The sequence below is a fragment of the Mobula hypostoma genome, chromosome Y, assembly GCF_963921235.1.
Source record: "Mobula hypostoma chromosome Y, sMobHyp1.1, whole genome shotgun sequence".
NCBI classification, from domain to species: Eukaryota; Metazoa; Chordata; class Chondrichthyes; order Myliobatiformes; family Myliobatidae; genus Mobula; species Mobula hypostoma.
In genome coordinates this window covers 4,343,031-4,362,576 of record NC_086130.1, presented here as the reverse complement: position 1 = coordinate 4,362,576, position 19,546 = coordinate 4,343,031, and the positions used below count along the sequence as shown (strand labels likewise).

Sequence of the window (19,546 nt, the reverse complement as noted above, 5' to 3'; positions counted from 1 at the left end):
CCTTTTGGCCCTTCTTGGCTGTGCCGAACCATTTTCTGCCTAGTCCCACTGACCTGCACACGGACCATATCCCTCCATACACCTCCCATCCATGTATCTGTCCAATTTATTCTTAAATGTTACAAAAGAACCCGCATTTACCACCTCGTCTGGCAGCTCATTACATACTCCCACCACTCTCTGTGTGAAGAAGCCCCCCCTAATGCTCCCTTTAAACTTTCCCCCCCTCACCCTTAACCCATGTCCTCTGTTTTTTTTCTCCCCTTGCCTCAGTGGAAAAAGCCTGCTTGCATTCACTCTATCTATACCCATCATAATTTTATATACCTCTATCAAATCTCCCCTCATTCTTCTACACTCCAGGAAATAAAGTCCTAACCTATTCAACCTTTCTCTGTAACTGAGTTTCTCAAGTCCCAGCAACATCCATGTAAACCTTCTCTTCACTCTTTCAACCCTATTTATATCCTTCCTATAATTTGGTGACCAAAACTGAACACAATACTCCAGATTCGGCCTCACCAATGCCTTATACAACCTCATCATAACATTCCAGCTGTTATGCTCAATACTTTGATTAATAAAGGCCAATGTACCAAATCTTTACGACCCTATCTACCTGTGACGCCACTTTTAGGGAATTTTGTATCTGTACTCCCAGATCCCTCTGTTCCACTGCACTCCTCAGTGCCTTACCATTAACCCTGTATGTTCTACCTTGGTTTGTCCTTCCAACGTGCAATACCTCACACTTGTCTGTATTAAACTCCATCCGCCATTTTTCAGCCCATTTTTCCAGCCGGTCCAAGTCCCTCTGTAGGCTCTGAAAACCTTCCTCACTGTCTACTACACCTCCAATCTTTGTATCAACAGCAAATTTGCTGATCCAATTTACCACATTATCATCCAGATCATTGATATAGATGACAAATAACAATGGACCCAGCACTGATCCCTGTGGCACACCACTAGTCACAGGCCTCCACTCAGAGAAGCAATTCTCTACTACCACTCTTTGGCTTCTTCCATTGAGCCAATGCCTAATCCAATTTACCACCTCTCCATGTATACCTAGTGACTGAATTTTCCTAACTAACCTCCCATGCGGAACCTTGTCAAAGGCCTTACTGAAGTCCATGTAGACAATATGCACTGCCTTCCCTTCATCCACTTTCCTGGTAACCTCCTCGAAAAACTCCAACAGATTGGTCAAACATGACCTACCACGCACAAAGCCATATTGACTCTCTCTAATAAGTCCCTGTCTATCCAAATGCTTGTAGATTCTGTCTCTTAGTACTCCCTCCAATAACTTACCTACTACCGACGTTAATACTGGCCTATAATTTCCCGGATTACTTTTCGATCCTTTTTTAAACAACAGAACAACATGAGCCACTCGCCAATCCTCCGGCACCTCACCTGTAGACAGTGACATTTTAAATATTTCTGCCAGGGCCCCTGCAATTTCAACACTAGTCTCCTTCAAGGTCCAAGGGAACACCCTGTCAGGTCCCAGGGATTTATCCACTTTAATTTTCCTCAAGACAGCAAGGACCTCCTCCTTTTCGATCTGTACAGTTTCCATGATCTCACTACTTGTTTCCCTTAATTCCATAGACTTCATGCCAGTTTCCTTAGTAAATACAGACGCAAAAAACCTATTTATGATCTCCCCCTTTTCCTTTGGTTCCGTACATAGCCCACCACTCTGATCTTCAACAGGACCAATTTTATCCCTTTCAATCCTTTTGCTCTTAATATACCTGTAAAAGCTCTTTGGATTATCCTTCACTTTGACTGCCAAGGCAACCTCATGTCTTCTTTTAGACCACCTGATTTCTTTCTTAAGTATTTTCTTGCACAAGGAAGGAAAAGGGAGAGGATTATGGGACGGGAGGCCGAGGGAGAAAGAAAGGGGGAGGGGAACACCAGAGGGAGAGGGAGAGCAGGGAAGGAGTTACTGCTAGAGGGATAGAGAGAGAGAGAGAGGGAGAAAAAAAGGGAAAAAACAATAAGTAAGTAAGTACTAACAAACAAATAAATAAATGAATAAAGAAACAAACAAAGATGGGGTAAGAAGGGGAGGAGGGGCATTAACAGAAGTTAGAGAAGTCAATGTTCATGCCATCAGGTTGGAGGCTACCCAGACGGAATATAAGGTGTTGTTCCTCCAACCTGAGTGTGGCTTCATCTTTACAGTAGAGGAGGCCGTGGATAGACATATCAGAATGGGAATGGGATGTGGAATTAAAATGTGTGGCCACTGGGAGATCCTGCTTTCTCTGGCAGACAGAGCATAGACTGGGGTGATATACTGCGTCAGGTCTCATCTATATATGGAGGGCCTCATCAGGAGCACCGGACGCAGTATATCAACCCAGCCGACTCACAGGTGAAGTGTTGCCTCACCTGGAAGGGCTGTCTGGGGCCCTGAATGATAGTGAGGGAGGAAGTGTAAGGGCATGTGTAGCACTTGTTCCGCTTACAAGGATAAGTGCCAGGAGGGAGATCGGTGGAGAGGGATTGGGGGGAATGAATGGATGAAGGAGTCATGTAGGGAGCGATCCCTGTGGAAAGTAGAAAGAGCGGGTGAGGGAAAGATGTGCTTGCTGGTGGGATCCTGTTGGAGGTGGCGGAAGTTATGAAGAATCATATGTTGGACCCAACGGCAGGTGGGGTGGTAGATGAGGACAAGGGGAACCCTATCCCTAGCAGGGTGGTGGGGTGAGAACAGATGTGCGAGAAATGGAAGAGATGCGTTTGAGAACAGAGTTGATGGTGGAGGAAAGGAAGCTGTATCTTCTGTGTCCGGTGCTCCCAGTGTGGCCTTCCATATATAGGTGAGACCTGACGCAGTATATCACCCCAGTCTATGCTCCGTCCGCCAGAGAAAGCAAGATCTCCCAGTGGCCACACATTTTAGTTCCACGTCCCATTCTCATTCAGATATGTCTACCCACGGCCTCCTCTACTGTCAAGATGAAGCCACACTCAGGTTGGAGAAACAACACATTATATTCCATCTGGGTAGCCTCTAACCTGATGGAATGAACATTAACTTCTCTAACTTCCATTAATGCCCCTCCTCCCCTTCACACCCCATCCCTTATTTATTTATTTGTTTGTTTGTTTGTTTACTTACTTACTATTTTTCCCTTCTTTCACTCTCTCACTTTTTTTTCTCTCTCTCCCTCTCACAATAACTCCTTGCCTGTTCTCCCTCTTCCTCTGGTGCTCCCCTCTCCTCTTCTTTCTCCCTAGGCCCATGATCCTCTCCCTTCTCCAGCCATGCATCCCTTTTGCCAATCAACTTTCCAGCTCTTAGCTCCATCCCTTCCCCTCCTGTCTTCTTCTATCATTTTGGATTTCCTACTCCCCCCCACTTTCGAATCTCTAACTATCTCTTTTTCAGTTAGTCCTGACAAAGGGTCTCAGCTTGGAATATCGACTGTGTTTTTTCCTAAGAATGCTATCTGGCCTGCTGCTTTCTACCAGCATTTCATGAGCAATATTTTTTATATCATTTCAGAAGGCAAATGGGAGGGGGAATGGAGAGACTGGTGTGTCCACAACAGCAAACTATCATGTTTGCAGAAACCATTATTTGCCTGTTTCCATATAAACATTTACCATCTGCTGAGGGATGAGCTGCATAGAAGTCCTTCCTTCTCTTCATCTCATCTGCAAAATAAGCAAAATAAATAGAAAAGGTTCAGATCTGAAATGTCTTAAAATGGTCTGTTTAATATATAAAAACTGGCAGCTACTGACCAGACTTTTCCTACCTTTGAAAAGTCCTGGAACTAATTTATAGACAATATCTTGTAATGTTTTGTCAGCCCTGAGGGGAAGAAAGAAGGAACAAGTTGTTGTAAGGGCACAGACCAAGTTCTAAGGTCCATCAATATCTGGTCTACTAACTGTGAAGATACACAATGTCAGTCCTTTACCTATTACCCCAGTTTTGAAACTGAGTGAAATTAAATACAATTTGAAAATTGTAAACTAAGAGGGGTGTGGAAGACAAATTTGTTTTTCTTTCTTTATTTAGAGATACAGTGTGGAACAGGCCCTTCTGGCCCAAAGAACCACACACACTAATGTAATGTTAGCCTAACGACAGGACAATTTACAATTAACCTGCTAATTGATACATCTTTGGACTGTGGAAACAAACCAGAGCACCCAGAGGAAACACATGTGGTCGTGGGAAGGACATACGAATTTCTTAACAGACAATGTTGGAATTGAATGCCGAAGTCTCCACCTGGGGCTAAAAAAGCATGTTCTAACTGCTATGCTCCTATGCAACCCAGTTAAGGAGAATATCTCCCATTGTTAGATCCAACATCTACAATGGGTTTTAAAAACTATACGACAAAATGTGACCTCCCATCTGTTGGCATAGCACTTCGGGTCCAGTGATCACAATATCATTAGTTTCAATATAATTATGGAGAAGGATAGGACTGGATCTAGGGCTGCGTTTTTTGATTGGAGAAAGTTTAACTTTGAGGAGATGTGAAAGGATTTAGAAGGAGTGGACTGGGACAATTTGTTTTATGGGAAGGATGTAATAGAGAAATGGAGGTCATTTAAATGTGAAATTTTAAGGGTACAGGATCTTTATGTTCCTGTTAGGTTGAAAGGAAAAGTTAAACGTTTGAGAGAGCCAAGATTTTCAAGGGATATTGCAAACTTGATTCGGAAAAAGAGAGGGATCTTCAATAAATATAGGCAGCTTGGAGTTAATGAGGTGCTTCAGGAATATAAAGAATGTAAAAGGAATCTTAAGAAAGAAATTAGAAAAGCTAAAAGAAGATACGAGGCTGCTTTGGCAAGTAAGGTGAAAATAAATCCAAAGGGTTTCTTACAGTTATGTTAATAGCAAAAGGATAGTGAGAGATAAAATTAGAGAATCAGAGTGGATGGCTATGTGCAGAGCCAAAAGAGATGGGGGAGATTTTGAACAATTTCTTTTCTTTGGTATTCACTAAAGAGAAGGATATTGAATTGTGTAAAATAAAGGAAACAAGAAGGGTCATTATGGAAAGTATGATGATTAAAGAAGAGAAAGTACTGGCGCTTTTAAGGAATATAAAAGTGAATAAGTCTCCGGGTCCCGACAAGGTATTCCCTAGGACCTCGAGGGAAGTTAGTGTGGAAATAGCAGGGGCTCTGAAAGAAATGTTTCAAATGTCATTAGAAACAGGGATGGTGTCGGGGGATTGGCGTATTGCTCATGTTGTTCCATTGTTTAAAAAGGGTTCTAAGAGTAAACATAGCAATTATCGGCCTGTGAGTTTGACGTCAGTGGTGGGTAAATTGATGGGAAGTATTCTTAGAGATGGTATATATAATTATCTGGATAGACAGCACTGGCTAGATGGGAGACACCAGAGAGTAGTGGTGGATAACTGTGTGTCAGATTGGAGTGCGGTGTGTAGCGGTGTGCCTTAGGGATCTGTACTAGGTCCAATGTTGTTTGTCATATATATTAATGATCTGGATGAAGGGGTGGTAAATTGGATTATTAAGCATGCAGATGACACTAAGATAGGTGGTGTTGTGGATAACGAAGTAGGTTTTCAAAGCTTGCAGAGAGATTTAGTCCAGTAGAAGAGTGGGCTGAAAGATGGCAGATGGAGTTTAATGCTGATAAATGTGAGGTGCTACATTCTGGTAGGACTAATCAAAATAGGACATGCATGGTAAATGGTAGGGCATTGAAGAATGCTGCAGAACAGAAGAATCTAGGAATAATGGTGCATAGTTCCCTGAAGGTGGAATCTCATGTGGATAGGGTGGTGAAGAAAGCTTTTGGTATGCTGGCCTTCATTAATCAGCATTAAGTATAGGAGTTGGGATGTAATGTTGAAATTGTGTAAGGCATTGGTGAGGCCAAATTTGGAGCATTGAGTACAGTTCTGGTCACTGAATTATAGGAAAGATGTCAATAAAATTGAGAGAGTACGGAGGAGGATTACTAAAATTTTGCCAGGGTTTCATCCCCTATGTTACAGAGAAAGGTTGAACAAGATAGGTCTTTATTCTTTGGAGCATAGAAGGTTGAGGCGGGACTTGACAGAGATATTTAAAATTATGAGGGGGATTGATAGATTGACGTGGATAGGCTTTTTTCCATTGAGAGTGGGGGAGATTCAAACAAGAAGTCATGAGTTGAAAGTTAAAGGGCAAAAGTTTAGGGCTAACATGAGGGGGAACTTTACTCAGAGAGTGGTAGTTGTGTGGAACGGGCTTCCTCCAGAAGTGGTCGAGGCAGGTTCGATGTTATCATTTAAATTTAAATTGGATAGATATAATGGACAGGAAAGTAATGGAGGGTTATGGGCTGAGTGCAGGACTAGGTGAGAGTAAGAGTTCAGCATGGACTAGAAGGGTTGAGATGGCCTGTTTCCATGCTGCAATTGTTATGCGGTTAATTAAAAAATGCAATACAATAATTTTTTTCCTTATTTAAAATGATCCAGATAGAAATATTTTGGTAAGAAAAAAAAATTCACAACAAGCCAACCCATTTCACTGCATCCACACATTACCTGGGACCAGAACTCACCGAATGCTAAGGAGGGGTTTAGTTTTATGCACCTGCACATCACAGACAGGACAATATTTGTTCATCTCCAAGTAGCGAACGATACAAGTTTTACAAACTGCAATGGTTTAGACAAACAAAGATACATGTTATATATGCATCTTTACAAACATGAACAAAGTTTTACAAACTGCAAGGATTTAGGCCAGAAAAAAAGACATGCAGCTTTATGAACATTACTATAGAAAATATATCAGAATCAGAAACTGTTTAATATCACTAGCAAATGTCATCAAATTTGTTGTTTTGTGGCAGCAGTACAGTACAGTAAATAAACTAACTATAAAATAAGAAATATATATACAGTATAGTGTAAAAGTGATAGGCAATGTAAAAAATATCATACAGTGAGATGCTTTCTACATAATTAAATAAAAAGTTTGTACTTATTAAAAGTAATACAATAAAGAGCAGTAAACGGTAAAAACAACTTCCTGTTGGCGGTGGATGGAATAAGGACATTTTACAGCCGCTCCTAGTTTACCTTATTTTTCTTACTTTCCAACCTGATCTGACACTATGATTACGAGAACTGCTAAAGTTAAAAAAGAAAAAGATTCTTATTCATCTTTGGATTTTATTATTGAATTGATGCAAAAGCACAGAAAGGAAGTGTCCAAGGAATTTCAGCGACTCGGAAAGATATCCTCCGAAGAGTTTCAACAACTTGGCTCTGAAATGAAATAATTAAGTACAAAACTGGCTTCTATTCAAGAAACACTAACTGAGAAGATAAACAAATAAAGGAGAATGAAGAATTTTTGTTGATTTTGGTTGAGAAAATGGACGACCTGCAAAAGCGTTATGAAAAACAATCCAAGTTTAATGACGAACTAAGAAGATTATTGACTTAGAAAACAGAAATAGAAGGAATAATGTATGAATTCTTGGTCTTGAAGAGTTAACTGAAGGTGATTGTACTACAGAATTTTTTGCGAACTTTCTGGTTCAGTAATTTCCTGATATTCTAAAATCGACAGCAATGATTGACCAAGTACACAAAATACCTGTTAACAGAATATTTGCAAACAAACCTCGTTCCGTGGTAATCGCTTTTCATGAGTTTCAAACAAAGGACTGTAAATTCTTGAATCTCATCGGAAAGGTATGATTGATTTAAATGGAAAAAAGATTAGAATCGTTGAAGATTTCTCAGCAGAGATTATGAGGGAATGTGCTAAGTTCAAAAACATCATATCAGATTTTAAACTTTCTGTACGGTATCCGGCAAAGCTCAGAATTATACTGCAGGATGGATCGCAAAAGCGGTTCCGTTCGAGGCTCCAGGCTCAGTAATATTTAGAGTCAGTAAAGTGATTGCTTATTATTGGCTACATGAATAATTGTTTATTTTACCTTTGCTAAACTTTGTATACATAACTCCTTTTTTTGAACTTTTTAAGGATTTATTTTGAGAATAAGACTTTAAAGTGCTATTATGGCGGTGGAAGCTCGAAGGGCCGAATGGTCTACTTCTGCACCTATTGTCTATTGTCTACTTTGTCTGCTAAGTTTGAAAGTGTCATGTTAGAGCTGTTTTAACAAAAACTTACATGGATAACTGTGTATTTTGCCTCTGGTGAATCTTGTAGTCAATTTTCTTTTACAGCCTCTTAAGATTTTACTTTAAGATTAAGATTTTAATGAGCCAATATTCTGTGTGTCCATAGTATTTTATATTATACTTAGTTCTAGAGTTTTTTTGATACCAGAATTAACTGTCTCTTTATTATCTGTTGTTTTGACTAGGTTGGAATATGCAAACCTTGTAATTTATTTGGAACTAAGCCAGAAGGATTTTTGGGGGGGGATGTTGTTATTAGTTGTAGGTGTTGACTTTCTTTGGTTGACTTTCTCCTTTGGGAGGGGGGGAGGATGTTTGTTTTTTTTTCTTGGAAGCTGTTAGTGATCTTTAGTCAAACCTGTTGTTTTTCAAACCTATTATCTCATAGGTCATTGTTTAGTTTTATTAATCTGCTTAAGGATTATCATTTTAATTTCTTTTTGAAATAATAATAAAATGGATTATAATATTAAATTGCTTAATCTTAATATGACCGGATTAAATCATCCCTTGAAATGAAATAAGATTTTTGCCTATATTAAAAAAATTTAAGGTCCCAATTATTTTATTACAAGAAACACACGAACGTGATTCTGACAACTCACACCAGTTCCTTTTGTTCAACACAAGGTTGTTCCTGATACTAATGGACGATTTGTTATAGTATCAGGGAAATTAGAGAATAAATTGTTGGTATTTGCTAATGTTTATGCCCCAAATAAAGATGATCCAGTATACCTTGAGGGATTTTTTTTTGTTTCTGCCTGATCTGAGTTTGTACTCATTGGTGATGGCAGGAGACTTAAATTGCTGGTTAGATACAGTTCTAGATCGGTCCTCTTTAAACCAATGACACTTAATAAATCAGCTTGGTTTATCCATTCATTTTTAACAAAATGTGGTATTGTTGATATATTGTGTTTCTTATATACAGCAGATAGAGAATACTCATTTTTCTCTCACGTTCATCATACGTATTCCAGAAGTGGCTATTTTATATTGATAACCAAATGATTCTATTAGTTCAAACTTGTGAATATAAAGAGACTGCTATCTCCAACCATGCTCCCGTGCTTTTATCCATAAATCTTCCTGGTTTTCCTCAATCCAGCAGATTCTGGCATTTTAACTTAATTTTGTTATCTGACAAGGATTTCTTAAAAGTTCTTGGAGAGGCAAACCACTCTTTTTTTTGAAGAGAATATGGTGGAAGAGACTTCTAGCCTTGTCATATCGGATGCCTTTAAAGCATATATTAGAGGACAAATTATTTCTGATACTGCAAGTGTTAAGAAAAAAAGCTAATAAAGAGAGAATTAATTTAGCCAATCAGCTGAAACAATTAGAAGAAGAATATGCTTTGACTGCAGATCCTGTTTTATATAAAAGACGGGTTGAAATTAAAACTGAATATAATTTTTTATTAACATACCCTATTGAAACTCAACTCCTAAAGGATAAAAGTCAATTTTATATTCATGGAGATAAAACAGGTAAATTATTGGCTAATCAGATTAAAACTTGTAGTGCTAAATGACAGATTTAAAAAAATTGTAAAGCTAATGGTACTAGGACAACTGATCATTTAGAAATAAATGATACTTTTAGAGAATATTATTCCAAACTTTATAGTTCTGATCTTCTTAAAGGTAATACTGTAATGGATAAGTTTTTAGACAAAATAAATATCCCTATGCTTTCTGTTGATGACCGAAAACAGTTGGATCAATGTATTTGTCATGAAGAAATAGCCCAGGCTGTACGTTCACTGCATTCAGGTAAAGCTCCAGGTCCTGACAGATTTTCTGGAGAATTCTATAAGGCTTTTTCTTCTTTGCTCATACCTCATATATGTTCAGTTTTTTCATATTCTTTTAAGTCAGGTAGGTTGCCGCAATCTTTTTACGAAGCTTCTATTTCGCTTATCCTTAAAAAAAATAAGAACCCAACTGAATGTTCTTCATATATACCAATTTCCTTACTTAATATTGATGCTAAAATTTTATCTAAAGTTCTGGCCCATAGGATGGAAAATATCTTACCATCTATCATTTCCGATGATCAGACAGGTTTTATTAAAAATCAATATTCTCATTTTAATATTCATCAATTATGAAATGATATTTATTCTCCTTCTAAGGAGATATCGGAGTGTGTGATATCCTTAGTCACTGAGAAGGCTTTTGATTGGGTTGAATGGCATTATTTATTTAAAATCTTAGAAAAATTTAATTTTGGGCCCAACTTTATTCAATGGATTAAATTATTGTTTTGATCCCCTTTTGCTCAGGTTCTTACTAATTCTCAGAATTCTAAACCATTTAAACTTCCAACATGGAACCAGACAAAGTTGTCCTTTGTGTCCTTTGCTTTTTGACTGCTTTAGAACCTTTAGCTATTGCTTTTCAAGAATCTTATGATATCATTGTTATTTTACGGAAGGGTACTATCCACAAAGTTTCACTTTATGTGGATGATTTATTGCTTTACATTTCTAATGTCGAATCTTCATTACCTTCTGTGCTTTCTTTACTCTCTTGTGTGAGTCAGTTTTCTGGATATAAACTGAATCTACACAAGAATGAACTTTTTCCTTTGAATAATTTGCCATTAACTGATACTAACCTTCCTTTAAAAATTGTAAGAAACCAATTAACTTATTTGGATGCAACAACTACTAAGAATTATAAATATTTATTTAAAGAAAATTTTCTTTATTAAGTTATATAAAAAGAACATTTTAAAATTGGTTGCCCCTTTCATTATCATTGATTGGTCAAATTAATTCTATTAAAATGAATGTTTTACCTAAATTTATATACCTCTTTCAGGTGTTACCCGTTTTTATTCCTAAATCCTTTTCTGACTGTCTGGACTCTATTTTATCCTCTTACATATGGAAAAATAAACGTCCTCGATTGAATAAAGTACATCTCCATAAAGTTAAAAAGAATGGAGGTTTAGCTTTACCAAATTTTAGGTTTTATTACTGGGCAGCTAATATACGGAATCTGATGTTTTGGTTATACTATATTAATCACAAGGACAGTCCCAAGTGGGTTTCTTTAGAAGCTAACTGGGTTAATAAAGTTTCTATTATTTCCCTTTTGGGATCTTCACTTCCTTTACTCTAAGTAAGGTAACTGAAAATGTGGTAGTCAAACATACTTTGAGGATTTGGATACAATTTAGAAAACACTTTGATTTATTGAGATTCTCCCTTTCTAGTCCCATTTTTAAAACTTGTTTTTTTTAAGCCTTCTATGACTGATGTAGTTTTTAAACAATGGGAAGATTGGGCATTATATGTTTCCTGGATCTGTTTGTGGAAGAAGTCTTTCTTTGTTTAAACAACTGTCAACTAAATACAGTTTACCAAAAATCCATCTTTTTCGGTACTTACAAATTAGAGATTTTCTTTGATCTCAATTAAATACATGTGTTAATAGTCTTGAGAAGAATGTATTAGATGAAATTCCTAATATAAAATCATTCTATAAAGGTTCAATAACCAATACTTATGATATGTTGTTGGGAATGAGAAATTATTATTTAGACAAAACTAAAAATCTTTGTGAACAGGAAGTACAGACCTCAATTTCTGAAGAAACTTGGAATGAGATTTTAAAATTGGTTAATATTTCATTATTATGTGTTCATCATTCCCTCCTATCATTTAAAGTGGTTCATAGGGCTTATATCACTAAGGATAAGTTACCTCATTTTTATAGGGATATATCTCCCTACTGTGATAGGTGTAACAATGGAGTAGCTTCACTTATTCATATGGTTTGGACATGCCGAAGTCTTGGAAAATATTGGAAGGAAGTATTCCAAATGTTTTCTGTACTCTTTAAAGTAAATTTTAAGCCTAATCCTTTGACTACCCTATTTGGTATTGTTAGAAGGAAAGACGTCATTTTGAAGACATCTGATCTGCACATTCTGGCTTTTATCTCTCTTATGGCTAGGAGGGTGCTTTTGTTTAAATGGAAGGATGCCTAATCATGCTCAGTGGTTATGGGATGTTATGGCATGCCTAAATTTAGAAAAGATTTGTTGTTCAATTTCTGAATCTAACCAAGATTTTCAAAATCTGTGGAGGCCGTTTTTAAATTATTATCAAAATCTTTGACTTCTGTTAAAGTACAGAAGTTGGTTAATAGTATATTTTATTATCTGATAAGTTTTTTTTTAACAGCTTCGACATTGGTAGTGGGTGTAGATATTTTTTTTAATAAAATTGTTTATATTCTAATACATGAATTAATCTAATCTATATGAATATAGAGTAAGGAGTTTGTTAATGTGATTCAATATAGTGTATCTGGTATGTAATATGTATTCTCTTGGACTCTGTACTCTTCTTTACAGAAATCAATTTAAAAAATTGGAAAAAGGAAAAACAGTAAAAACAACTAAATAATATCAATATTTCATATGATCACCCCTTTTCATCAATTTTCCTAAGTACATTATTGTTCAGTTTTATGAGAAAATCCTCTGGTAGTTTGCCACAGTTATTCTGCAGACTCTGGTTGTCTCAGTAACTTATTTCTCTTCAGGTAATACCAGAGATCAGAGGCCATACCATCTGAAACTATATCAAATCTAGGGTGCTAAAGACTTTTGCATAGTACATAAAATTAAAATGTAGTACAGAAAGAAAGCAAAAAAAGATAAATACTGAGGTAGTATTCATGGGTTCATTATTCATTCAGAAATCCGGTGGTAAAAGGAAAGAAGTTGTTCCTAAAACATTGAGTGTGTGTCTTTAGTTGTTACCTCCCTGAGGTTTACAGTGAGAAGGGGAGACGTCCTGAGTAAGTGGGTCCTTAATAATGAATGCCACCTTTTGAAGATGTCCTCAATGCTGGGAAGGGTAGTGCTCATAATCAAGCTGGCTGTTTGCAACTTACTGCCACTTCTTTTATTCCTGTACAGAACCTCCTCCATACCAGATGGAGAGGCATACAGTTAGAAAGTTCTTTACTGTAGGTCTGTAGAAATTTGTTGGAGTATTTGGTGACACACCAAGCCTCTTCAAACTCCTAATGAAATATAGCCTCTGTGAAGCTTTGTATGTAACTTTATCAGCTAATAATAAATTGTTTTGTGCCAGTATTCAAAACAAAATTTACTTAAAGTTCACAACCTTGGTTTCATTGAGAAATTGAATGATACATGTTAATTTGAACTCTTCTATTTAATCTGGTCATAGTCCGGGGACTTCCGTCAAAAAGCTATGTCAATGTGAAATAGTACATGGAGCTTTGGAAATTTAGAGGGTTATGCAGAAATGAAATTCTAGGGAGTTTCTAGAGTAGGTTACATGGTCGGCAGAACACTGTGGACCGAAGGGCCTGTAATGTGCTGTAAATTTCTAAGTTCTATGTACTATGTCTATGTTTTGAAGTGTTCTGAAATTGCTAAAGATGTGTTCAGTTCATTTGGAGAATATTCCCTCTTAATGAACTTGGGGACAGAGTTTATTATTCAGGATCTTCAGCTTGTCAAGTTACTTGTCCAAGCTCAAAACTAACTGGTTTCTTAAATACAACAAACCATCTTGACTCTTTAAACTTTAAATTTGCCTGACAACATTCCGCAGTTCGGAATTCTCTATTCAAGTCCACCCTCACTCACTACTTCGAGCAAGTTAGAGTTTCAAATAGTTACTCTTAAACTAATAAAACTAAAATGTTTTTGATGGGGGAATAATTACTGAACAGAGCTCTCTTAGGGTATCTGGAACTTAAAGAAATAAGAGGTCTTTATTTCTTTAAGTTCCAGGTACCCTAAGAGAGCTCTGTCTTACCAACACAAAATGTGGTTGCAGTGACAGGTAATAGATGTGCAGTTTGCCATCAATATACAGAATGAAATCTGACACATGGAGTGGACTAATCTCCTTCACAGCCATCAGCAAATTCTATCTGACAACAAATCATGGATAGTCTACATCTGACAGACAAAAAAAAAAAATTTTGCTGTCACATAATTCAAACCCATCAACTTCTAAAACATATATATTATTTTGCAACACACTGTAAATTATTTGATCCTATAAAAATCATTTGGAACCTAAATGCAAAGGAATGGAGGATGCAAATACTTTTGCAAATATTGCAAGGTGAGAAATATTTGGATACGAAAGAAACATGAAACTTGAAACAAGTAATGGTGAGTAAACTAATTGTGCATAGACTTCATAAAGTGAATGAAAGATATTAGAAACCATTAACTAGAATTAGTGTTAAAAAGTAGTATTTTAACATCCTAACGTTAAACAAAATATTTGCAATGTACCAAATGCATCCAGACACACAAAATAGTTCAGTCAAGGAGTACATTATCCCTGGCAAAGTACAATATTAGATGTAAAAGATACATTTGATTCAGAGTGCTTTTCAAAACTTGAAACATTTCATTTTGACATCAATAAATCATTTTGAGTGAAAGTTGTCTGCAAAAAAGTTGGGTCGTAGGTGTGTTGAACTGGAAACTGAGAGATTACAGGAAGAAAAATGATCTAACTCTCTGTAATAAAAGATCTTGTGACCTTACAGGGTTTTGTAGCAAGTAAATGAAAAATGAAAGTCACAAGGGAATTATAGGGAAATATTAACTAGGTCTGGTTACAAATTCAGTATATAAAGATTGTCAGGAGGGATTCGAAAGCAGGTTGCTTTATCTAGAAAATGAAGCATGAAAAGATTTGTAGTGGTGTAACTTTAACATTGTTCATTACTTTTATGTAGAAAACTTGGCATTGGCAAGTTAATTCAAACCTGTAATTTAATTTTCAATTGAATTGTTTACATAGTAATATACCCAGATCCTGTACATTACGTATCAGAAGTACATGATTGAGAAATTGCTTGTATATTAATTAACTGGAATATTGTCTCACAACAACAGCTCTATCAAAATTTAAATTATATGGCGAATAATATATTGATTTAGATATATTGAGAAAATACGGTTGATCATTTTGAATCATGCACTATTAAATGACGGAAATTGATTTACCTAACTGGAACTGAAATAATAATTCAAGTAAGTCTTCAACTATGTAGACACGAGGAATTCTGCAGATGCGGGAAATTCAAGCAACACATATCAAAGTTGCTGATGAACGCAGCAGGCCAGGCAGCATCTCTAGCAAGAGATGCAATCGACGTTTCAGGCCGAGACCCTTCGTCAGGACTAACTGAAGGAAGAGCTAGTAAGAGATTTGAAAGTGGGAGGGGGAGGGGGAGATCCAAAATGATAGAAGACAGGAGGGGGAGGGATAGAGCCAAGAGCTGGACAGGTGATAGGCAAAAGGGATATGAGAGGATCATGGGACAGGAGACCGAGGGAGAAAGAAAAGGGGGAGGGGAGGAAAAACCCAGAAAATGGGCAAAGGGAATAGTCAGAAGGACAGAGGGATAAAAAGGAGAGAGAGAGAGAGAGAGAGAAAGAATGTGTATATAAATAAATAATGGATGGGGTACGAGGGGGAGGTGGGGCACTAGTGGAAGTCGATGTTCATGCCATCAGGTTGGAGGCTACCCAGACGGAATATAAGGTGTTGTTCCTCCAACCTGAGTGTGGCTACATCTTTACAGTAGAGGAGGCCATGGATAGACATGTCAGAATGGGAATGGGATGTGGAATTAAAATGTGTGGCCAATGGGAGATCCTGCTTTCTCTGGCTGACAGAGCGTAGGTGTTCAGCAAAACAATCTCCCAGTCTGCGTCGGGTTTCGCCAATATATAGAAGGCCACATCGGGAGCACCGGACACAGTATATCACCCCAGCTGACTCACAGGTGAAGATCACACGGGTGATCGTTTCTGTCTGACAGAGAAAGCAGGATCTCCCAGTGGTCACACATTTTAATTCCACATCCCATTCCCATTCTGACATATCTATCCACGGCCTCCTCTACTGTAAAGATGTAGCCACACTCAGGTTGGAGGAACAACACCTTATATTCCGTCTGGGTAGCCTCCAACCTGATGGCATGAACATCGACTTCCCTAACTTCCGCTAATGCCCCACCTCCCCCTCGTACCCCATCCATTATTTATTTATATACACATTCTTTCTCTCTCTCTCTCTCTCTCCTTTTTATCCCTCTGTCCTTCTGACTATTCCCTTTGCCCATTTTCTGGGTTTTTCCTCCCCTCCCCCTTTTCTTTCTCCCTCGGTCTCCTGTCCCATGATCCTCTCATACTCCTTTTGCCAATCACCTGTCCAGCTCTCGGCTCCATCCCTCCCCCTCCTGTCTTCTCCTATCATTTTGGATCTCCCCCTCCCCCTCCCACTTTCAAATCTCTTACTAGCTTTTCCTTCAGTTAGTCCTGACGAAGGGTCTTGGCCCGAAACGTCGACAGTACATCTTCCTAGAAATGCTGCCTGGCCTGCTGCGTTCACCAGCAGCTTTGATAAGTCTTCAACTGACTGCTCAAATTAGATTTTCAAAGGTCATCTAAATTATAAGATTAGATGAGTTTCTCTATAATGTAACATGTGCAATGATTTTGTACTCAAGGGTATTTTTGAAGTATTCAATCAATCAAATTCAGTGATAAGTCTTTGGAATCCACATTGTCAAGTGTGGCTTGGTTACTTTAACTGTATAAATAAATTGTTTCCCATTGATTACGGGGAGTTTGCTTCCAATAATCAAAATGGCCTTCAGTGATTACAGGCATATTTTAAATAACAAATAGGTATAAGAAAATAAGAATTAATGTTCAAATGAATAGTGCAATGGTATGCAACACACATCAAAGTTGCTGGTGAATGCAGCAAGCCAGGCAGCATCTTTAGGAAGAGGTACAGTCGGCGTTTCAGGCTGAGATCCTTCGTCAGGACTAACTGCAATGGTATGGCCTAGAAACTAAATTACACTACGTTCAGAATACAACTTCAAAATCATCACATATTTAACATGCTGTTAACTTAACTCCTGTCAGTATCATAAGTTACATGTACAAAATGTTGCTAGAACTCAAGAAGCAGGCAGCTTCTATTGAAAGGAATAAAGTATGGATCCTGATGAAAGGACTCAGCCGGAAATATTGAGTCATTATTCCCTTCCATTCATATAGCCTGACCTGCTGAGTTCTTCCTGCATTTTGTGTGTGTTACTCTGCATTTCCAGCAACTACAGAATCTCTTCTGTTTATGTCAGTATTATAAGAATTTAAGGTGGGGGCTTATATGGGAGGCAGGGTTTGAGGGTCAGCACAACATTGTGGGCCGAAGGGCCTGTACTGTGCTGTACTTTTCTATGTTCTATGTTCTGTGTTCTATAATCATAAGTATAGGATGCATGTTTTTCATTGCACCGGTGCATACATGCACTTGCACATATCAAGAATTTTTGAAATATGGAAATTCCCAAATGCAGTGTAAATTTAAAATATACAAGTGTGATGTCATCTAGTCTTGATGATACTGTAAAAATCTAATAGTTCAAATGAATATATGTGATTACGAATGTCTTTGATTAACTGGTGATGGGAACAACTTTATTGTAACAGTTTTACATTTTGTCTGTAACTCATACTTTAGATGGATAGAAACTGACAGACGTTGTATGTTACATTTTTGGAGAAGGGGAGGCTTGTGAGGGTTTTAGCATAATAAAAGGATTACCTTTTCCGACACGTCACATGAACCATCAGATTGTGATGCATCCATTTCTCCTTCCTAGGTGGACATTGTAGTTTAATCTAAAATATCTGCTTCATTTGTGGCCACTGGGATAAATTTTGAGTAGCAGCCTAAGGTCAATGATAAAGGAATATTATGGGTGACATTAAACACCGGATTCTAAATTGTGAAACTCTCAGTATATGTGCAGAATTCACTCATTGGCTCTGATAAGGTGAATGGAAGAGTGCAGATTTCCCTAGCTCCCAGCTGCTTCACCATTTGTGGGACCACTGATATATGTGTAGATATGAATATGTGGACAGATTTGAGTCTATTAGCTGTGTAAGATAGATAAATCTAAATGTGCGTGCATGAAAAGCACAAGAGATTCTACAGATACAAGAAATCCAGAGTACACTAACTGCTGGAGGAACTCACAGCACAGCTCTGACATTGACAATCCAAAGCATCTCTATGAAAGAAGGCGGGTTGGGCATAGGTCTAGCAACCCAATCACATTAATAAAAAACTAGAACTACAGAAACATCAACAGAAGTTCCAAAGACCTCTCCCTGGGAAAGGAAAGATTTTCACATGGAAGATGTATGAAGACATGCACTGAAACCTTTAGCCCAGGACAAAGGACCTTGGTGATCTGCTGTCAGCAATCTATATCCCAGTAGAGGTGAAGCATTAAGAAGAAAAAGAGGTGGGAGAAAACAAAGAAGAAGAAGAAGAAGAAACAGAAGAACAACAACAATTAGTATTAGAACAAAAACATGTTGAACAAGCAGAAGCAGAAGATGTACAAAATAAATAAGAAAAATGAAAATAAGCAGAAGATGAAGCGGACAAAGTAGAAGAACAGCACTTCCACAGGTCAGGTAGTATCTACAGAGAGGAATACATAATCAACATTTCAGCTCCTAATGAAGTTTTCAAGTTGATCTGACTGCTGAGGTCCTCCGGTATTATATATGCATTACTTAAGACACCTGGAACTTCATAAATATTATTAATTGTAATTTTTAAAAGAAATTTAACTGCTGTAAATATGATTCAGAAAGTTAAGGGAAAAAACCTGAAGGTAACAGCTGCTAGGCCAAATGACAGAGGAGAAATTGGTATTACTTAGATTTAACCTTACATAAAATAAACTCACATGAGTGTAGACATTCTATGATTGTTGTGGCATCTATAAAATATCCCCCGCACAGGGCACACATCAGATGAGGATTCAGCTCTGTGATTTTGATCCGAGTAGTTCGGTGCATTTTATAGGTAGTTGACTCTAGAGAGATAAGAAAGTAACTTCAGTAATGCATTGAGTTATGGGTGATACAGTTCATGTACAAATCTGGTAACAGTAATCATTAACCTTTGATGCTTTTGCTAATCAAGTATCTATCAACCTATACTTAAAGTATCCTCAGTGACTAGACCTCCAAAGCCGTACATGACAATAGATAAACTCTGGTAGCCATCTCTACATTGCCTTTCCTCCACACTGGATTCTGAGATTTCCAGATCACATCGTGCCATCCACAGTCATCTGTGGCAATGAATTCCACAGATTCAACACCTTTTGACTAAAGAATTTCCTCCTCATCTCCATTGTAAAGGGATATCTTTATATTCTGAGCCTTTGCCCCCGGTACCAGTTCTCCCACTAAAAGAAACATTTTCTTAACTTCCACTCTATCTAGGC

At 37.5% G+C, this 19,546-nt stretch overlaps 1 protein-coding gene across 1 annotated transcript in view; it reads right to left on the bottom strand.

The window, feature by feature from the left end:
- LOC134341061 (polycomb complex protein BMI-1-like) overlaps nt 1-19,112 on the bottom strand; it is a 74,814-nt gene extending 55,702 nt beyond the window's left edge. Inside the window, exons 1-4 of the mRNA XM_063038809.1 lie at nt 19,001-19,112; nt 6,581-6,677; nt 3,789-3,844; nt 3,634-3,684 (exon numbers count right to left, since the gene is read on the bottom strand). Coding sequence (XP_062894879.1) covers nt 3,634-3,684; nt 3,789-3,844; nt 6,581-6,677; nt 19,001-19,112 — 316 coding nt within the window. The remainder of the gene's footprint in view (nt 1-3,633; nt 3,685-3,788; nt 3,845-6,580; nt 6,678-19,000) is intronic.
- Between the last annotated feature and the right edge of the window lie 434 nt (nt 19,113-19,546).